The following is a 21,128-nucleotide window of genomic DNA, read 5'->3' as shown; positions in this document are numbered from 1 at the left end:
GTGGCTCCCTGCTCAGGGGGGCCTGCTTCTCCCTCCGCCCTCAGCTTATGCTCTCTCTCAAATAAATAAAATCTTTAAAAAAAAAAAAAAAAAAGGAAAAAAAAGCAAGAGATCAATTCAGCAAGTACATGCTTGCTAAAAATCAGTCACGTAGGTCTTACAATGCAACGTAGGCCAAGAACATGAAAAAGCAGGGCAAGGAATGAAGACCCAACCACAAGTACAAAGCTGAATTATGGGCAAACATTTAGTCACAAGTAATTTCCCCTCAGAAGCCTAGCAAATTCCTTTTCTTCTGTTCTTATTCTCTATGCTCAGAATCTCCCTGAGGTTTATTAACAGTCACTGGTTCCACAGCACTACTACCCCTAAAAGAGGGAGATTTGAAGAGTAAGACACATACAGAGTGAAGACCAAAAGCAAAGACCAATCAAAAGAAATTGGTACCACATGAAAAAGAAAAATTTAAAGAAAGAAGAGAGATTAGGGAGTGACTGAAAAAGCAAATGGCATGAGAAACAGTAAATAATATGGATAATAAAAATGACCCCGCACAGACACAGGATACCACTAAAACCATTAAGGAAGTTAAAGATATTCATCTATTCCTTACAGTTCATGAAAATGCTAGCAACTAGAGCACTGGAGGATGCTAATCTAACTGTGAACAATTTCCTTTCGAGTCCAGTTATATCCTTGGGGAAAAAGCATAAATTTTCATTTAAAAACACCCAGGCCAACTACCAATTTATAGGAAATCTGAAGACTGAGGGACACAATAAATGACAGCACAGAGATATAATCAGCAAAATCCAGACTATGGGAAACCTTTCAAAAAATAAATTGCAAGGCAAAAAGAACATAATGAGGGGATGAAATTACAACGTAAGAATTTTATTTGGATCCCGATTCAAATAAACAAATACAAAAACAAGTATGACTGTATGAGAAAATCAGAAAGATGCACACGGACTAGTTAGTATTAAAGAACTACTGTTAATTTTTCAGATGTGATAATGGTATTGCATTTTTTTTTAACAGTCCTTTTTTTTTTTTTTTTTTTTAGAGACACATACTAAAATATTTATGGGTAAAGTAATATCTAAGAATCTGCTTAAAAACAATCCAGGAGGGGGGTACAGCACAGATGAATCAGGACTGACCATGAGTTGGTAACTGTTGAGGGTTCCCTTTACTAGTCTCCCTATTTTTGTGTTTAAACTTTTCCATGAACACAGACACACACACACACACACACACACACACACACACAGAAGTTAGTGCAAACTCCTGATTATGAACTCAAATGTAGCCAATGACAATAGTCAGAAAGTATCAGTAGCCCTAAGGGTTCATAAAATTCTAACAGGGAAACAAATGCAATGAATTAATGTGAATGGAAGAAAGAAAACATGATGGCATGGTCCTCAAGTTAAATTGAAAAACGATTTCCTTTGTACGTACTGAAAGCTGTTTACATTTCTAGATCTGGGATAAAAGTTGTGCTAAGTGCGGTCTATAGAGCTTAGCTACTTGACGTGTGTGTGTGTTGGGGGGGGTGTGCAAGCACGTGCGCATGTGCATGTTAGCATTCCATCATCAAACTGGAAATGTGCTGATAACACTTAATAAAACAGGAAAGCCACAGGTACTTACCAGCACTGCATTCCTGGGCTACTAGGTTGAGCACTTCGACAGCTGCTGGACACTGTTGTATGAATTCTTCACAGAATAAGCTGTCTTCTAAAAGCTGGGCCATGACCAGGCATGCTCTTAATGTTAAAAGATTTATAATATTTCAAAGTTATCAATATTCATTCTCTAAAGAGTTAACTATGAAAAGCATTTCAATCAACTTTGTCCCCTAATTTACAAAAAGGTTCAAACTCCCTTTTCCTCTTGCTTTTTTTCTGAACTGGATTGATCTGGAAACATAAGTAACTCCTCGGGCGCCTGGGTGGCTCAGTTGGTTAAGCGACTGCCTTCGGCTCAGGTCATGATCCCAGGGTCCTGGGATCGAGTCCCACATCGGGCTCCCGGCTCAGCGGGGAGCCTGCTTCTCCCTCTGACCCTCTCCTCTCTCATGCTGTTTCTCTCTCGCTCGCTCTCCAATAAATAAATAAATAAAATCTTTAAAAAAAAAAAAAAAAAATAAGTAACTTCTCTTCCCACTTGAGGGCATTCCCTAGTTCTTCTCCTTATCAGTTTGGAAAGTGATGGACCAGATGTATATTAACATAGCACGAGCCATTTAAACAAGGTAAAGCGGCAGAGAGATGCACTAGGATAGAACGAAGTGCTTTTCCTAAAGCAAAGCAGTGGAGCCTTGTGTAGATTCCACAGGTCCCCTTTTGACCGCTTGCTTATTTTCTTAGGGGAACAGCTAAACTGTTTTAAATTTCAGAAGTTGCACAATGCAACAAAACTTGCAGAAATTGGGGAACGTAACAAAAATGTAGTAAACATAGCACAAGAGAACGTCTCTGTTCTCAGTTTGACATGAACTTCACACCGTGGACCCACTAAGCCAGGAGTGGAGGGGCCCAGGAAGGCCCCCCGCCTCTGTGGCCTGCACCACCTCAGCCAGCACATTAGGGGATCTCTGGAGGGTGCTCACCTTGTTCTTATTTCAGCCAGGAGCCGAACGACTGCCATCACAGGAGCTGACCCATCTCCTGTTGCAGGAAGTGAGGTATGAATAGAGAGACTTCCCTCCTGAGGAAGCAACATGGACTGGACTGCCTGTACTACCTTCTCAGTAATGGACAGTTTATGAAGAGGCAGTGCCTGATGGTGGTGGGGGGGCATGGCAAAAAGTTAAATTCAAGTAGTTAGTTTATAAGAAATGAGGGTGTTATTATCTGGAGTTAATTCTCAAAATTTCAGTTAAAAAAAATAAAATCACCATACGTAAAATTGCAAACTAGACCAAAACAATTAAAAATACAATACCCTGTGGAATATTCCTAACCAAAGAAATGAGTTTTGTCATCTAGGTGAAAATCTTCACACAAATGTTACTATTAAGTAATTACGCCCAATATATAAATATACGTCCCAAGTAACACTTAAGATAAACAAGTATTTGTGCCCCTGTACTGTGTGCACACTCATTTTTCATTACAGTATGGTTACCATTTGTAGTGACATTTAATAATGCATTTAAAAATCACCTTACCTCTGATCTTGGAACACAAAGTCTAGACAATGGAATAGTCAATGTGTCTGATGCTTGCGAAGTCTTTCTACAGTCTATGGGTGGGAATCTGACTGTAGCTATACCTTCCTGTTCATTGATAGAAGCCACTACTCCGATGCTTCCTGATATGCCTCTACCTAAAACCTAGAGACAAAGATGGATTAGCACCACCGACCAGCTCTGACGGTGTATGCAACTCTGTCATGGGCTCGGTGCAGAGAAGTAAATTCACAGCTGCTGTTAGTGGCATTACAGGAACAGTTCGTTACAGTGCAGATACCAAGCACTGAAGGGGAGTTAAAATAACAGGTCCTAAAACCTATGTCAAGGTGATCACAATAGGATAGAACCTCAAACTTCCAACACTAAAATACTAGTGACACCATGGGACACAAGTATTATAATTAACATTATACAGTACTGTACTAATATTTGAATAACGGGTAGCACAGTGTGGATTAGAATTCATGAGTTTCTCAGATTCCTTATTTAGCTTGAAGAACTAGGATTTCTGTCCAACTGGGTGGATGATACCACCTTTACAGATGATCAGTTAATCAATGAATGCAGTAGCTTGGGGAGAGCAGGGACTTGGGAAATGCTGGCTGGTTACCTGAACCTCAGACCCTATCTTGATGGTCTCTTTGAAGCCTCCGAGGGCACACAGTGCGGCGACGGCCTGGCGGGCGATTCTCTGAAGTTTGGCGAGTTTCCTGCCGCTACTGCTGCCATTTTCCAGAATGCTCTCTGCATATTTCCCCAACTGTGGAATGTACATCAGCGCACGAGACAGAACCTAAATGTAAGAAGCAGCCGTGTAGTAGGAGTTAAAGCTTTGGCTATTATCGATATGAAGAGTGATGAAGTGTCCATAACAGTGGCTGGCTCCCGTGTACTGAAGGAACTCTGGCTAGGGGAGGGATGAAGTAACTATCAACTGACCATTGATATCTTGCCATATTTGCCTCATGTGATTAGACAAGGCTGGAAACACACAACCTCAGAATGTGGGAGAATCGAACACTGTTAACAAAACCCCAAAGGAGAAGAAAAACTTATCTGAGGGAAAACCATCACAGCTTACTGCCTACAACTCAACACCCAATTTCCTTAAGGCAATCACTTGAAAAATGACTGTGGGCAAACGGGAATTGAATAGAGCTCCCTAGTTTTCAGGAAACTAGACTACCATCTGTCATGATGAATTACTGATAGAGCATTTGGGGGGTATGTATCACAGAGGCCTCCTTAGGACTTACTACAAATCCTTACTAAGGACTTACTACAAATCCAATAAACCAAGGCTGCGTGATTCCCTAATGTCGGTACCAGCTGACCATGAGCAAGAAGGAGAAACAAGGAGTGCCATTCTTCCCCCTGAGAATATGGTCCCGTCTTCTGTAAAGTCAGAAATGACAGTGACAGGAGACACAGGTTAACAGGTGAAACGACTAAACCAAAGCAAATTTGAGGGGGAAAACCGCTAACAAGCCTGTCTGGCCAATTTGGGCACTCTCTCTTTACTAGAATATGACCCTTGCTAGGCAGGATTCAAATGCTAAAAGAGAACACAAACTTCCTCCTCGCTTCTTCAGCTAAGCAGTGACACTGTGCTAACCTTTTCTGCCGTTGTGGTCCATATTTGAGCAGCATTTGACTCGGGTGCCATTAGCAAGCTATGAAGCAAGGCGATCACTTCTGCGGCCATGCTGTTCGCCACGTGCCCGCTGATGAAGGGTCGGACGGGGTCAGTCCTGCGAGCGTCAAGAGGGAAAGTGTCAATGCCCAGCGATGGTTAAGAATGCAGAGAAGTGGCTTTTAGGGTTATCAACAGATGGAAAAATTTTCTAATGATACAAGAAAAAGTGGATTTCATTGAGAATAAGAGAAGCTAAATTAAATCACTTCTCTCATACTCTTTCTGTTAACTGAAGAATCCTCTGGAACAGCAGACCTCAAACTTGAACTGCATAAACCATCAGGAGTGAGGGAAGACACTATGCCGCACCTATTCCTGGCCTGCAAACACAGAACAGCTCGCAAACTTCCTGGAGGCAACACTCATTCCTCCTGTCTACTCCGAGAAAGGAGTTCATGTGTACAGCTGGGCTGGTTTGGAAGAAGTAAAGGCAGCAAGACGTGAGTTTACTAATACTCCAAAAAACTGTAGCTGATGTTGCTGGTAGTGGCCTTCCTCAGAAAAAACAGCCCTCTGGCTAGAGATGCCCACTCAGCCAGGAGCGCCACCCTATTCGCCCACCACAACCTCAGATGGGTATTTTGAGCCCTCCGTCCTCATTTCCAGCAGGTCAAGGGGATGATATACAATTAAAGCCCTAAGAACAAGTCCATCACAAAGTAGGTCTGGGAAAAGTGTGGACAGGGAAAGACTACCTGGCGAGCTCAGAGTTCCTCTCTCGGCAAATGGAGGTCTGGGCGGTTTTCTTTTTGTCGCCTGTGGACAGTCCACTCACAGTCTCTGGGCTGACGGACTCTACAGGTGGCCCGACGCTGACGATGAGGCCTGACTGGGCCCACTTGGTTGCCTTCCGAAGAGCGGCTGCAGCCTCTTCTGTGATCACCTCACAGCAGCCGCCCTGGAGGGAGGTTTGAGACTGTCACCTTCCTGTGCTCCCTTAATTTTTAAAGCCTGCTTCCCCATTACCAAAGCAATCCAGGCTCGTTTCTCAAAAACTCACATGTTAAAATACTATATGTAGAAAGTTAACTTCCCATAAACATCCCATGACTCTACCCAGTCATATAATTGTTAGTCCTCTGGATTTGTCTCCATGCAAATTCTGGCATACATAATCATGGATCAGTTTTTCTATTTAATTTTTATCAGTTATCAAACTATCATGTGTTTTGATATTGGCATATACAGATCCACCTGGCTCTTTTTACGGTTGTATGGTATTTCATGGTATGCATATAATTTTTAAATTTAAAAATTTAAGGTATAATTGACATATAATAATTTCTTTAATCAATTTCCTATTTATGGGTATACAGATTCTATTTTGTTTTTTACAAATAAAACCATAAAAAGTATGGTTGTCTCTGGACACTAGAGAATGCCTGTTTACCCTCACCTTGACAATAATGGGTATTATCAGTTTTCTTTGACAGGTGAAAAATGATATATTACTATTTTTATTCCCTTATTTGTGTAATTTGTAAACATGGACATATTTTTATATTTTTTATGGGCTATGTGTCTTTCTTTTTATCTGTTTTTTTTTTTTAAGATTTTATTTATTTATTTGACAGGGAGAAAGAGAGACCGTGAGAGAGGGAACACAAGCAGGGGGAGTGGGAGAGGGAGAAACAGGCTCCCCGCAGAACAGGGAGCCTGATGCGGGGCTCGATCCCAGGATCCTGGGATCATGACCTGAGTCGAAGGCAGATGCTTAACAACTGAGCCACCCAGGGGCCCCTTTATCTATTATCTTTTAATCTTCACATCTTATCACTTTTGAAGTACTAATTTTTTTTTTTTTTAAAGAGAGAGAGCGTGCACATGCTGGTACCGGGAGGGGCAGAGAGAGAAAGGGAGACAGAATCTTAAGCATGTTCCGTGCCCAGCGCGGAGCCCAACACAGGGCTCGATCTCACAACCCTGAAACAGGACCTGAGCCCAAATCAAGAGTGAGATGCTAAACCGACTGAGCCACTCAGGCGCCCCTCACTTTTAAAGTATCATTAGGCTGCAAAACTTTAATAGAGCTAAGGGAAAACTTCTAGGTCAAAGCCAAGAATTCTCTTTTACATTTTTTTTTTTTTAGCGTTAATGACAAATTGATTCTGACTAGTTCTCTTGAAAATGGTTTCAGTTAAACCACTGACTTCAATTTCTCACCCTGCCTCTTTCTGGGAACTTTTTTTTTTCTTCTTAAATGTCTCTGCAAACCTAAAGTATGGTAAACGTCCCTCAACCATGGGTCTTGTCAGACCAGGTGTCTCCATATTAGGGTTACCTTGGTCATGTCTCGGTCCATTTTCACGACTTTCTCCATGTTGGCACCAGTACCAAGTCTGAAGGGCCGTCCTTCTGAGCTACTAAAAGGGAAAGCAGAGAGAGGTGACCATCTTACAGGCGAGGTCAAGGTGGGGCTGTAGGCTGTGAGGCAACCTAGTGCTGGCCAGGCCAGCATTATATGCTACAACAGGATTTTAAAATCCACAGTAGACGCAATTTTTCAAAAAGGAAATTATTTATTATTGTTTAATTATAGCACTTTTAGGGATTAAAACACCAGCTGTTTTTACAGTTGTAATAATTAAAACCTACATGAAAATGACGTGCAAACTAAAAAGCTGAACAAAATCGAGAATCTGCGCCTACAATGCAGGGAAGGCCGCGCACCTGGGAGACACTCAGTAAGTGATCTAAATCCCAAAGTGAGGGGACTTTAGCAACAGCATGGGTGGGATGCCTTGGTGTGAATGACTGGATCTTTCTAATAATTCAGCTTCCTCTTCCTCTTAAACCTGGCTCTCCAAAAACTCCTTCAGCAAATTGGTACTGTGAAGTTTCTCAATGCCCAAGAATCCTTCTTGGCGATTTCTGCATCTAGCACTGACCTGCCTGACCCCGCTTAGTTTATGCTTGTGGCCCATCAGTGCTTTCAGTTGCCATGATGGCAGACAAGGGACCAATTAGGAGGATGACACCATCATCACATCATTTATTTGAAGAAAGAAGTCATCCCCTGAGACATACACACATGTCCTAAATTCCCTCATGTTCTGTGGCAGGACTTCCCGTCATCCTCGCTCCCACTAACAGGGCCCCGTGGGTTTGTAATCTTTGGACAGTAAGTATATTTTTACTTCCTTACTGAGCAATCATACCATTCATACTTCAATGAATTATAGCTTTAAAGAAGTTTATCTCTCCACCTCACAGTCAATGGTATCCCTTAAATTTACCAATGGCTGAAGGATGCCAATGACTAAAACCAGACTGCATTATTCCTTCTCGAAGCCCAAATCACACTGTAGACTCTCCATTGAGCACAAACAATACATTCTCAACAGGGCTTTCGCTCTCTGTTGGGTTTGAAGAAACAGTACCGAGTTGTGGATAAAAGCTTGGGCTCTGTGGTCAGAGGCCTGCGTCTGTGGTTCAGCTCTGCCTCAGTTTCTCCACTGTAACAACAGGGATGACAGTGATTACCTCTTAGGGTTGTCAAGAGGGCTGGGACAGTTGATGTACGTAAGGGGCTTACTGAGCACAGTGCCTGGGACACGGTCAGTGCCTGACGGCATGTAGCTATTACAATCATCAGTCACCTTAGTAGCGGCTGGAGAACCTCATGAGATGACTGGTCTTCCCGCTTGTGGATAAAGATAGACAGCTTGCCATCCACTGCTTCACTCTCTTCTCCAGGATCTTTATCTCCTTTTAAGGAATTCTTGGGACTGGTTTTTGTCAATGTAGTGTCAGGTTCAGAAGCAGTTGGAGAAAGAACTGTCTGACATCCTTTAAAAGCGAACAGAACGACGGCAGTGTTATTTGTGCATCCCCTGCGCAGGGAGGACTCTAGTTTTGGTCTCTCTTCCTCCCGCTCCCATGTCCCTCTCTTCCGTTGCGAGAGGCGTGGCAGCAGCAGCTAACCAACAATGGAAAGCTCAGGCTGGCCGTCCCCAGCAAGTGGGCACCTCAGTGCCATTCTCCAACCAGCTGCTCACCTGGGACCACGTAATCTGCCAGCTTTGCTAAGAGCAATGAGGCAATCTTGGATGCTGGGTCGCTGGGATCCTCCTGCTCACTGTTTAGGGAGGGAACGGAGTAGCTCCATGGTGGGAGCTCCACGTTTCCACAGTCTTCTACACTCATCAGTGGGAGCGCCGCCCGGCACAGCTGAAGAATGATAAGGACTAGCTTTGGAGACGGGCGTTGGTCAAGCAGCAGAGAGAGGAGTTTGGACACACAAGCTGGCTGGCTCAGGATGGCTTTACCTATGTGACTCCTGAAAAAGAAGGAAGAAAAGGTACACAAAGTGGGCATACTGGACTATAGAAATTCAGAAGCAAGAGTTCCCTAAATGAAGATGAACTGATTTGTGAGGAAGACACAGATTTGGCACTATGTTTTTATGAAGGAGAACTAAGGTTTTTGGTAAATATCTAATGAAAGCTCTCAACTGACCAGTCAATAGTACCTTTTTTTTTTTTTTTTTTTTTTTAAGATTTTTGTTTATATATTTCAGAGAGAGAGAGAGCACAAGCAGGGGGAGCAGGAGAGGGAGAAGCAAACTCCCCGCTGAGCAGGGAGCCCGATGCGGGGCTGATCCCAGGATACTGGGATCATGACCAGAGCTGACGGCAGACGCTTAACACACTGAGCCACCCAGGTGCCCCCAGTCAATAGTACTTAAAAAGAAAGATCTTTGAGTATTTTCTGATCCCTGATGAAATTTACTGAACTGCGATGCTATAGTCCAGCATGGTTCACAGAGCACTACAACTTCACGACCCAAACTAGGAAGACTTTCCCTTCAGTCTTTTATTCCTGTTTAAGCTTCGAGACCAAAGGGCTTGCGCAGAGTTGTACAGGCCCTGTGGCATCTCACTGAGAAGAAAAAGTCCAGGAGAAGCCAAAGAACAAGTAGCCTTATGTGGACCAGTGGGTGTGGGCCTCACGGCTTACACGGGATGGTATCAAACCTCCACAGACTGTCTTCTTTTTTAAGACACAGCATGAGAACATGAGTCAACCACAGGTCCTGACTGATTATCTTGCTATAATGAGGGTAAGGATTTTGGGTTACTCGATGCAACTGCATGGACTTGAAAGGCCAGCAGCTGTTACCAGCAAAGTATTAAAGCACAGGGTATCGTTTTATAATGTAGAGATTCACCTGAATGATCCTCGCATTTTGGAACTCCTATCTTCCCAATGATTTTATTCTCCACCGTTCTTGAAGCAGAAGCATGTAATTTAGGTGTTTCAAAAGACAGTCACCACCCAAGGGAACCCCAATCACTCAGGAGGAAAGCCACTTTTTCTCACAGCTCTGGCTGGGCCTTCCATACCTTGAGAGATCATTGAGAAGACTGAGGACGTCCTGGAGGGCGTCATTCCCAGCAGCCTGGTTACCACAGCACTCAGTTGCTCGGGCAAGATGGTTGGTGAGAAGGCTGGACACCTGACGGGCCAGACCTGAGTGCACTGCCTCTGTGGAGCCGCCTTCAGAGTTAAAAAAAAAAAAAAAAAGAAAAGAAAGAAAGAAAAAGAAAAAGAAAAAAAGAAAAAGGTGAGAACCCAAGGAAGCCATGGTAAGCCTGCAGGTGTGGCGAGTCCTCTCTCAGCCTCTCTACATTAAGCCTTCCTCTTGCCCAATTTTTCTTTAACCTGCTCAGTATTCCATTAGCTATCCAATTAGTGTCTCCTCGTTAGATAACATCTGCACTTAAAAAAGGTTAACGATTCAATGTTGGGGAAAGACATTATTCTTAACAAAAACTGAATTCATACAAAACAAGGAATATACTTCAATTAACAGGGAAGAATCACCCCCCCCCTTTTTTCTTTACTGTGATGAAAACATCTTGATTTTTAATTCATACCCTCTCTCTCTTCAAACACAATTAAAGACCTTTTGGGATCTTTCATTTTCACTGTAGTTCCAGAAGTCCCCCCCCTCCCAAGCAGCTCTTGTAAAAAGCCACACAAATTAGTTGTCATTTCCTGGACTTCCCATGCTCTCTTGGATCCCTGTGCCTACACACACTGTTTTTTCTGCATGGAAATGTTCTTTAACCTGTAAGAATAACTCACATGTCACCTTCTTGGGAAGCTTTGCCTGATCTCTAGCACAACTAGTCTGTAGGAACCTCTGTGCTGGCCCAGCACTTTGCATGCACCTCAATTACGGCACTAACCACACCACAATCATTTGCTCATTGGTCTATCTCCCCCACTGCACCATATTCCTTAGGAGGAAGAGCAATGCCTTGTTCATCTTATGCCTGACTCTCAAGACAATAAAACACACAGTGAATGAACAAACAGATAAGTAACCAAGCTATATAAACAGGCCTGGGATATCATGGAGACATCATCCTTCAACTTTACTTTTTCAACTGGGATGGTAAAAATATAGTTAGGAAGTAGCACTTGAAAATGCAACTAAACCATTTCATAGAAATATTTATTTGGAGACTGATAGCAGTGTTGACAAAAAGAACATGAAAGGTATCTTCTCGATTTCCTGGCTTACTGTACTCTTTTTCAGGGTGGTTATCATTCCCCACCCCCACCCCCAGCTTTATTGAGGGATGACTGACAAATACAAGTTATATACAATTTAGATTATAGAATGTGATTTTTTAAAAGGTGTACAACGTGATTATATATAGAGAGATATGTATATACATTGTGAAATGATTACCACAATCTAGTTAATACATCCATCACCTCACTAGTTACCTTTCTGTGTGTGTGTGTGTGTGTGTGTGTGTGTGTATGGTTTGAGCACATTTAAGATTCACTTTCTTAGCAACTTTCAAGAATATGATAAAGTATTACTAACTATAATCACCATGCTGTACATTAGACCCCAGAACTTATTCATCTTATAATTGGAAGTTTGACTCTTTGACCAACATCTCCCTACTTCTTCTCCTCCTAAAATTCCTGGCAACCACCGTTCTAATCTTGGTTTCTAGGAGTTTGGCTTTTTTAGATTCCACATGTAAGGCAAATCATTCAGTATTTGTCTTTTTGTGTCTGGCTTATTTCACTTAGCACCAGGTGCTCTGGGCTAGGATATTATTTAATGTCATAGGGTAGCCATAAATTTTCAGAGAAGGATGCTGATGAAGAGGCTCTCATGAAATCATTAATTAAACCCATCTGATTATGTAATTTAATATAGCCTTTCTTTCCCCCAGCCAGCACAAATAATTAAGTAAACATGTCAACAGAAGAAATTAATGAATTCTAGAATGGAATCCTGCTCCTTACCTTCTTCTTTTTCCCATTCAACACAGCGGTTGGCTAGCACCTGGAAAGCTGCCCAGGCCATGGTGGCCACCTTCTGCTTCTTGGTTTGTTTCTCACTGGAGCTGGACTCCGTCTGACTGCTCAAGCTACACAGTCGATCCATGAGCTGAACGAGGCCACTGCGCACCAGGCACTTCTCTTCACTCCTGGGCCAGGTGGAAAGGGTTACACAGAATAAACGTCACTGTCCAGCCCTCGGGTTTAAGATCCAGGTTATCAAAGGGGCGTAAAACAAGTCAGCATAGTTCCTTGTCTATTACTTAGGATACTACCATGCATAACTGAACACAGAAATATTTCTCTACAATGAGGATTTCCTTCGTAAATAAGAAACTTCAAGTTTTGGTTTGTTCATATAGAATAGCTAAGTAAAAATTGATAGAATCAACTCAAGGTTCCCATCCATAATACAAAAACTTATCTATTTTATTATAAGGGGATTCATAAGGTCACTGAGAAAATAAATGCATTCGTAAAAAATTTTTGCCAAATATGTTAAAAAATTTCCTAGAGATCTTTTACTTTCCTTCAAACCTCTCCATTTTGACAATGTAATATAATCCCTATTGGCCACTTCTGATCATGTAGGAATTCAACAATATGTAATGTACATAGTAACTTTAGGTGTCTGTCAGGATGAAGCTCATTTAATCACAGTGATAGTGTCACTGGATAATCAAAGCAAAAAAAACCCCAATTTTTAAAAATTAAAAAAATTTTTTTTAAAGATTTTATTTATTTGACAGAGAAGGAGCGAGCATGAGCTCAGCAGGAAGCCTGACGCAGGACTCAATCCCAGGACCCCAGGATCATGACCTGAGCCAAAAGCAGACGCTTTACCAACTGAACCACCCAGGCGCCCCCACCCAATTTTTAACTTAAAAATATTTTTATTTAAGCAACTGCACTGCAGTGTAACTTACCCACAATAAAAAGCATTGCCTTCCTTACCTGGTATAAGGTATGGTACACAAAAGTCCAATGCTATTTGCACACGCGATAGGGTAACGAGCACACAGAGACACGACAGAGGTCATGGTCTCGCCAAAGGCTTCCTGGACCTGCTCCACCATCCCACCACAGGTTAGTTCTTCAATTCTATGAAACAGAACCAAAGTGCAGGCTTCTTGAACCATGGCAAGAAGAGTGACAGTGAACATTAGAGCAGGAGCATTCTTCTGAGAAATCCAAGAGTGTCTAGGTGAATCGAGAACTGAAGGGATCTTAGAGATCACCAGTGTTTCCCAGACTGCAGGACCACAGAAGACTACTGGACAGCATTTCTTAAGATGCCTCAGAGATAATACCCACACTCTAGTAAAGTCTGGGGAATCCGAGGCTAAGTCAAATCAAGCAGGGTTCCCTACCAGGATTATTCGGAGCCTTACAAGGTTAAAGTCCACAATATCTCTAAGAGCAAGAGAATGGTACTCCACATCTCCAAACACATTTAATAAGGAAACCATTTGAAACATGTCTACAATATCCTATGCAGCACTGAGTTCTGTAAATGCAATTGTACTAATGAGAAAATCAAGGCCCAAATAGATTAACTAAGTGTCCTTTTCAAGTCCACACTGTGATTATCAGCAGAGTATGAGAATCCAATTGATATAAGACTTTCCCAGTGTAAACACACAACCTGGGGTAGATTCTACAGCAATTAATATTAGTTGAAAACTGGAACTCTCCAGATTTATCTACAAAGATATGCTACAGAATATTGTTTATAATAGCAAAAATAAGTAAATAAAATCTAAGGTTGAAAAATCAGGATTGAATCTGAATAAAGGTTCAGGAATATGATGCAGTGCTATACATCCACTAAAAACATTATAGGAGATATCTATGGTTAGAATAAGGACAGAACAGATACACTAGAATGTTAACAGGTTTTATCTTAAGGTGTTGGATTTACAGGTGATTTTTACTTTATACTTTGGGATTTTCTGCATTTTTTTTTAAATGTTTGGACATGACATTACTGAGGGAAAAAAGAAAAATGCTGCCAGGGTTGTGGAGAAATTATTCTGGAAGTGAGCTGTGGTGGCCAGTGAGCATGTGACCAGCCTGGCCAATGACCCTGAGCTCTGACAAGGGGACTGACAGCTTTCGGGATGGCGGTCCCCTCCTCTAACCCAGGCTCTCCAGGATTACCACGGGCTGAGGCGCACCCGTGCTGGACATGAGCAAGAACTGAAGTCCTGTTTTGTGCACCAGAGATTTTGGAGGGTTTTGTTTCCAAACAGTAACCTGGCCTCTCCTGATTGACACAGAAATTTCTCAGGATATTCACGTTAGCTCTTTTCTCCCAGCCTCTGCTCTCTGCTTGCTGGCCAGAATTTCTCAAAGAGCTGTCAGGAGACACAAGTAGCCCCAGGAAGTTCTAGTCCAGGACCTGTAGACAAATGCCTTTTCTACTTCTACTTGAAGATCTTTGAAGCCCAGTAGGGAAGAGCATAGAAAAACTCCTCACAAATAAGTGATAAAACCTTCAAAGTTCATATCTACAATTAGGTTTTTAGAAATTGATCCAGTAAAAATAAGCACAAAAGTACACAAAAATATAGGCATAAGGATGTTAACTACATCACTGCTATTAATGCAAAAATAAAACAGAAAAAATGGAAAGAGAAAATGAACCATGTGTCCACCAGGAGGGGAGGAGTTAAATAAGACATAGCCATCCATACCTGGAGGTCCATGAAGTTCTTCAAAACTATAAAGGAGAACTACATGCATTGACATGAAAAGACAGATATATCCAAGATATGCTGAACAAAACTCCAGTGTTATAGTACAATATAATCTGAATTAAGAAAAAAATCATACACATACACACTTCTGTGTACAAAGAGAATTAAATAGCCATTTGTGTGTGTAGCTGATAAAAGCAGCTCTTAGTGAACAAGGTGGAATTCAGGAGAGGAAGGGGAGTAAAGACACTTTTACTTTCTGCTACATATGCTGACATTGTTACAAAACTGTGGAGCTCTTAAAAAATAAAAATAAAATATTTTAGGGGAAAACACTAGTAAATACCACCGTCTATGATCTGGCTTCAAGAGTCATCTTTGGAATGAACGCCTCTCATCCACTCTGGCCAGGACGGTATGAACTACTAGAAGCAACTGACCTGGGTCCTCCCTGAAGGACCATAGTCACTGGACCCACAAGGTGTGTCACGCCCCCGACGCGCACAGCGGCCGTCAGCAATTCCCGCATGTGCACCAGCGCCTGCTTGCGAGTATTCCCCCGCCGCCACCTCGTCTGTGCAGCCAAAAGAAAGCTGCTGCTGGACACCTGAAAGGCATGACAAGGAAGTCCACCTGACTCTTGGGGACTGTCACAGGCACGCCCAACCCCCCCCCACCTCGTGCTGTCAGGTGCTATTCCTCTGTAATCGGCAAAACACGACCTACGGCTTGGTCAGGGTTGGTGCCGATGAAGGCAAACAGCTGCCCCAGCAGGACGCTGTAGGTGGGCTTGTCCCTGCTGTCCTCGATGGCCAATGACTGCAGGAGTGTAAAGGAGCTGCTGCGGTGGCTGGTGACATGGCGCCGCCTACAGGAAAACAAAACGGTGCTAGATCACAAAACAAACTCACTCAGGGAGCGTGCTCTGATGAATGTATTCAGCTGCATGTGGGAATCCAATCTTGGCCATTAGCCATTTACCTCTGATTTGCTCTAGTAAATTCCAAATCTTCATTACCAATCATTTCCAGGTCAGAAGGAGCCGACATGCTGCGAAGAAAAACAGGCTGCCGCACAGCGTGAGATATCACCTTTGTTTCTGAAGCTGATTTACAAGCTGGAACAGAAAGGAACAAAAAGGTTGGCATACCTGCAGTCTGATTTGTAAGGACAGCAACAACAGCTATGCTACCAGTCTAAGAGTATCTTCGCTTTCCAGGAGAGTTCATCCACCAAACCAGCTAGCACAGCACACTGACAATTTTAAGGCCCATTTTTTTTTTTTTTTTTTTTTTAAAGATTTTATTTATTTATTTGACAGAGAGAGACACAGCGAGAGAGGGAACACAAGCAGGGGAGTGGGAGAGGGAGAAGCAGGCTCCCCGCGGAGCAGGGAGCCTGATGTGGGACTCGATCCCAGGACCCTGGGATCATGACCTGAGCCGAAGGCAGTCGCTTAACCAACTGAGCCACCCAGGCGCCCCAAGGCCCATTTTTAAAAACCCAGGTATTAGGGTTAAAAATTATTTTAGTGTGAAAAACTATAATCTTTTTATTAAATTTGGTTAAAAAAAAAAAGGCTGCAAGATTCATTTATCCTAAACTCTCAAATTTCACCTTCATTTAAGCATTCTAAAAAGCCAGAGAGGACAGAAAAGTCATTTCTGGAATCAAAAATTTCTTAATTCAAATAAATCCAAATCCATTTTTTTCCCCCCAGAGATAGCCTTTTTCCGCCCCCCCCCTTAATCCTAGATTTATTTAGCTGACTTATTGACATTTGGTGGCACCTTGGTTTTGATCAAGTTGGTGTGAGTAAATATCATGCTTGAGCTAGAATCTGACTGGCCCTTCCTACACTATCCAGGGAAATGGTTGTATCATAAAAGAACACTTTAATAGAAGATGACAAAACTGCATATAAAGATCATCTAAGGAAAAAAAAAGTAGAGAAGAGGTTATTTTGAATCTGTCATAAGAACGGTTAGGCAGCTTTGGTCTAAAAACATAACTTTTGAAGATGTTATTGCTCAGCAAATTATTGGTTCATCATCTCTGATGGCAAGAGCCTCTTGGAAAGCATCATCAGCCTTACTGAGTGGTTAAGTCTTCATATGGGACCTTTAACTAACCAAGGCCTTGTGACCAGGGACGCGGTCAGCAGACCATCTTGGTATGTGATCACACCTACGCTCGGCACGCTTCCCCTGATAGTCTCAGCGAATGGTCTCCTTTCATTAGGGTCGGAAACCTGAATCACCCTAAACTTCTCTCCCATGTGAGGGGTGCCCTGGGCACTCAAGCTGGGATGAAAAGTTCGCTTGCTTGGCAATGTCCATTAGGCTATGGGGTTCGGTAATGCGGAGTCTCATGTTTACTCATCCTGCTCTCTCAAGGGAAGAATTAACAATTGTCATTATGGGCTATGCCAGGTGTTGGGGATCTAGTTTAAGAAAGAAGACTCATTTATTTCCCTGAGAAATGTCCTTTCAGGCTAATAATTAAAATGTGACCAGGAAAATAGTGAAAATTCATGTTAGGAGGTTCCACATAATTACTAAAGGTGCAATGCAAACTCACCTTTAAGAGGAAAATATGATGCATTACAAGACTCACAATGTTGACTATCTCATTGTACACATTACTATGAAAATGACAAGCCATAAACAAAGTAAGGGGCACTAGATTATAAAAATAGACGTCACTGGGCTCCCAAGAAAAGCTGAATGAGGCAGGTGAGGATGCACCCCTGATGCTCAGCTGACTCACAAACCACCACATGAATTCAATGAAAAGTCTCTCCTGGCTGGAAAAAGTAGAAGGCAAACTAAAAAAATGTTGGCACTTCTCTTTCTCCTTCCTAGGGGAACACAAGAGTGATTTTTCTTTCAGTAGCTGACATGTATTTTATGACCAGAGTAGTATGGAGCGCCCGCTCGGGGCTGGCTTTGTACCCGGTGTCTCTGCGGGGGTCCCCGAGATGCTTCTCGTGAGGCCAGGCTGGGCCGAAATGGTGACATGCAACAGCAGCTCGGCTCGGTTCATTAAACTCTTCACCAACGTCTTCGTTTTCGCCAGTGGGTGCGAGGGTTTCTGTATGAGAGAATTCACTTCTTGCAGGAACTTCTCCCTATAAAGAAAGGCTGATGTGCATTTAGTCGTTCTCAGGTTCACCAAAACGAACGTTTTTTAATTACAAAGGATACGAGAAGATAGAGGGAAACTAAGCAAAAGAAACCTGATAAACATCACTCCCCTTCCCCTTTCCCTAGCAGAGAGAGCAGGGTTATAAATGGACCACTTTTAGTTCCTTTTGTCCAGTTTCAGATGCCTATCTGCTAACTTTTGAAGGCCAAAATCAAAATTTCCAAGTTTACAAATGAGTTCCAACTCAAATATTTAGTGAATGCATACGATTTTTAATATCTATTAAGAAACTAGATCTTCACATTTTGTCTTAAGCATCAAGGCAGTAAAGTAGCTTTACACAGTTATTAACATCACTAACCTCAGCGATAGGACCATGTTTTCAAGATCATTTCCATCAAAGGAGACTTCTCTCATTGAACACAAAAGTTCTAGTTCTTTCATTTTGTTCTAAAGAAGGAAAAATCAAGAAAAGATGGTAGGCAGGATCTGCAAAAAGTGAGTTTACTGTTCATGTTAAAAGGAACAGAGAATTTTAGGGGGAGAAAAAAAAAAAAACACCACCTCTGGTCCATATTTCTATGCCAGAGCACATTTGTAAGTTATTCTTTGATATTTTAATGATTACAAATGGCATCGACTACTTTCTGGGGACTTCTTCAGTGCTTATAAATAACTGCCCTTCATTTCCTAAAGCTGGCAAGCAAAATTTGATAATGATGGTAAAACTATCAATCAGTTAAAAACAACTTAATAATTTATATTTGTATTATTGATATGCTGATCTAATTTTATTTAACCTTTGTAAAGAATGGGTACATTTTGGCATGTGCAACATTTTAACAGGTAATGTTATTTGGTCTCTCCACACATACCCCCCACCACCACACACACACGATATGTGCCTTTGCACTGTAAATACCAATGCCCCAATGATAAATCACATAACTTGCTCACCTCATTGAAATGGTAATCATAGAAGAAAGGCATGTTGTTCTCTAGCTTCCCTTGCATGGCATCATCAACCTCGCTTTGCCATTTCTGCTCCAATTCTGCAACACTCTGATAGATACATTATAAAACAAAACAATATGAGAAGAGATGTAAAATAAAAACAAGTGCACTCTGCAAACTTGGAAATTTTAGTCGTAACTTTTTTAAAACTTCAGGTCACTTTTTTTTTTTTTTTAACTATTTATTTATTTGACAGAGACAGAGCGAGAGAGGAAACACAAGCAGGGGGAGTGGGAGAGGGAGAAGCAGACTCCCCACTGAGCAGGGAGCCCAATGAGGGGCTCGATCCCAGGACCCTGGGATCATGACCTGAGCCAAAGGCAGACGCTTAACGACTGGGCCACCCAGGCGCCCCTTCAGGTCACTTTTTAAACTTGATTAAATTTCTAGGAAAAATTATTTCCGACACTTGAGAGAGAAATCTAAACACGTTAGCCTTCACTTACCTGCAGCTGTCTCTCCATGGCATTGAGTTTCTTGAAGGTCTCTCCCATAATTTTACACAGTAAGTCATATTCCTCAGCATGTTCTTCTTGATACTGGAAATTTATTAGGGACTGCAGTGCATCAACCAAGTTCAAGTGCTTAATAACACATGACACCACCATTTCCTCCATCACGTCTGGCTGAATCACTTCTCTGTGATTACAATAGAAACTAGTCAGGTAGATGCCATGCTCTCAAATTACCAATCCTGTATTCAATAGGTTGAGGAGTGTAGGCTTTGATTTAAATACATTAAATATTCACCACACCTTCTTTATTACAATAAAGAGGCATGAACATTATGATGGCTTTCATATCAAGTTGGCAATAACTTAATATGTTTAACTGACAAAACTGACATCAGCTGATGAAGTAAAAATCAAATTTAAAGAGACTCCATTTTCTTTAATTTTATATTTTGAGCTAGTCATATTAAAGCTGGAAGAGGTCTAAGACTAACAAAAGATCTTTGGCACCATTTATGTGCCAATTAATTTTACGCAGTACCACGGCTTGTTGTAGCTCATACATATGGATGTTGGGCTGAAAACGAATTGCGTTTCTGTATTTTTTCATTTTAAATTTCAACTATCCTTAAATTTTTTCTCTCTGAAGGCCAATCATGCTTCAGAAGACAGCACAGAGGCCACCAAACAGACTTTAAGCAAGACCACCACAAAGACATTTATAAGTGCCTGACCTCACACTCCAGATGAAAGACCCCTCACCATCTCTCTCTGGACTAAGAAAACCAAAGTTGAGGACTTCGAGTAGACAGTCAAACCACCTGAGAAAAACCTAGAACTTGTCAAACTTTAGCATGCTTCAGAATCCTATGGAAAACTTGTCAAAACCTGGGCCCCATCCTCAGAGGTTCGGATCCAGCAGGTGTGAGATGGGGCCCAAGAGCTAACAAGGGTTCAGGTGTTGCTATTGTTGCTGACTGGGGGCCCACACCTTGACACCCGATGGCCTGGAATACCACCTGGGGGGACTCCCCAGAGTACGTGGTTAGCGTTCATTAAGTAAATGTAAAATTAAAGGTTCATTTGCTAGACCAGGAGAAGAAATTTACCCCCTCCCATTGTTTAAACTTTTTTTTTCCCCAATGGGAAAAATAGTGCACTACTTAGCAACATACTTTATACTTGGTCTGAATTGAGGTCTAGCACGCCCAGAAATTTCCCTGAGCTTTATCATGATTCCTGGAGGCAGCCTGATCCGGGGTAGGTCAAAGTAGTTTCCAACGGGAGGCACGAGGACGTCAGAGGGATAGGTGAATTCTCGGTCTTCCTCGATGGTCAGTGGCAGTGGAGATGGGCTTGGAGTAAGGGCAGGAGAGATCACGCCATTGGCCTCCACCTGCCACTGGCACCTGAACAGACAGAAAAGGGGCTCCTTCATTTCCTCTTCCAACTGGAAAGCCATGGAAAGCTTGCAGATACATCAGATATACGAAGGATCACATCACGTGTTAAATATTCATCAAACATTCTCCAGAGGCCAAAGGAACATGAGTGTTAAATGAAACCACATCTTTGGGAATCTACCTCCTCCCCAACATTTTATT

At 42.2% G+C, this 21,128-nt stretch overlaps 1 protein-coding gene across 7 annotated transcripts in view; it reads right to left on the bottom strand.

Moving 5' to 3' along the window:
• The window catches only part of HECTD4 (HECT domain E3 ubiquitin protein ligase 4), a 178,521-nt gene that overhangs the window by 54,066 nt on the left and 103,327 nt on the right, over window positions 1-21,128 (bottom strand). For 4 of the 7 annotated variants that reach the window (XM_078060946.1, XM_078060947.1, XM_078060949.1 and 1 more), the window contains exons 25-45: window positions 20,700-20,933; window positions 19,519-19,711; window positions 19,016-19,120; window positions 18,420-18,508; window positions 17,866-18,041; window positions 15,893-16,028; window positions 15,638-15,779; window positions 15,352-15,518; window positions 13,167-13,313; window positions 12,177-12,361; window positions 10,244-10,397; window positions 8,897-9,177; window positions 8,498-8,687; window positions 8,279-8,353; window positions 7,180-7,261; window positions 5,594-5,796; window positions 4,818-4,953; window positions 3,813-3,995; window positions 3,179-3,343; window positions 2,618-2,787; window positions 1,657-1,772 (exon numbers count right to left, since the gene is read on the bottom strand). In XM_078060946.1, coding sequence (XP_077917072.1) covers window positions 1,657-1,772; window positions 2,618-2,787; window positions 3,179-3,343; window positions 3,813-3,995; window positions 4,818-4,953; window positions 5,594-5,796; window positions 7,180-7,261; window positions 8,279-8,353; window positions 8,498-8,687; window positions 8,897-9,177; window positions 10,244-10,397; window positions 12,177-12,361; window positions 13,167-13,313; window positions 15,352-15,518; window positions 15,638-15,779; window positions 15,893-16,028; window positions 17,866-18,041; window positions 18,420-18,508; window positions 19,016-19,120; window positions 19,519-19,711; window positions 20,700-20,933 — 3,329 coding nt within the window. The remainder of the gene's footprint in view (window positions 1-1,656; window positions 1,773-2,617; window positions 2,788-3,178; window positions 3,344-3,812; window positions 3,996-4,817; window positions 4,954-5,593; window positions 5,797-7,179; window positions 7,262-8,278; window positions 8,354-8,497; window positions 8,688-8,896; window positions 9,178-10,243; window positions 10,398-12,176; window positions 12,362-13,166; window positions 13,314-15,351; window positions 15,519-15,637; window positions 15,780-15,892; window positions 16,029-17,865; window positions 18,042-18,419; window positions 18,509-19,015; window positions 19,121-19,518; window positions 19,712-20,699; window positions 20,934-21,128) is intronic. The other 3 variants (XM_078060950.1, XM_078060951.1, XM_078060952.1) reach the window with 1 other exon arrangement.

This window comes from Halichoerus grypus, chromosome 13 (genome assembly GCF_964656455.1).
Source record: "Halichoerus grypus chromosome 13, mHalGry1.hap1.1, whole genome shotgun sequence".
NCBI classification, from domain to species: domain Eukaryota; kingdom Metazoa; phylum Chordata; class Mammalia; order Carnivora; family Phocidae; genus Halichoerus; species Halichoerus grypus.
The sequence above is the reverse complement of the archived record's forward strand: the minus strand, read 5'-3'. Positions and strand labels throughout refer to the sequence as shown.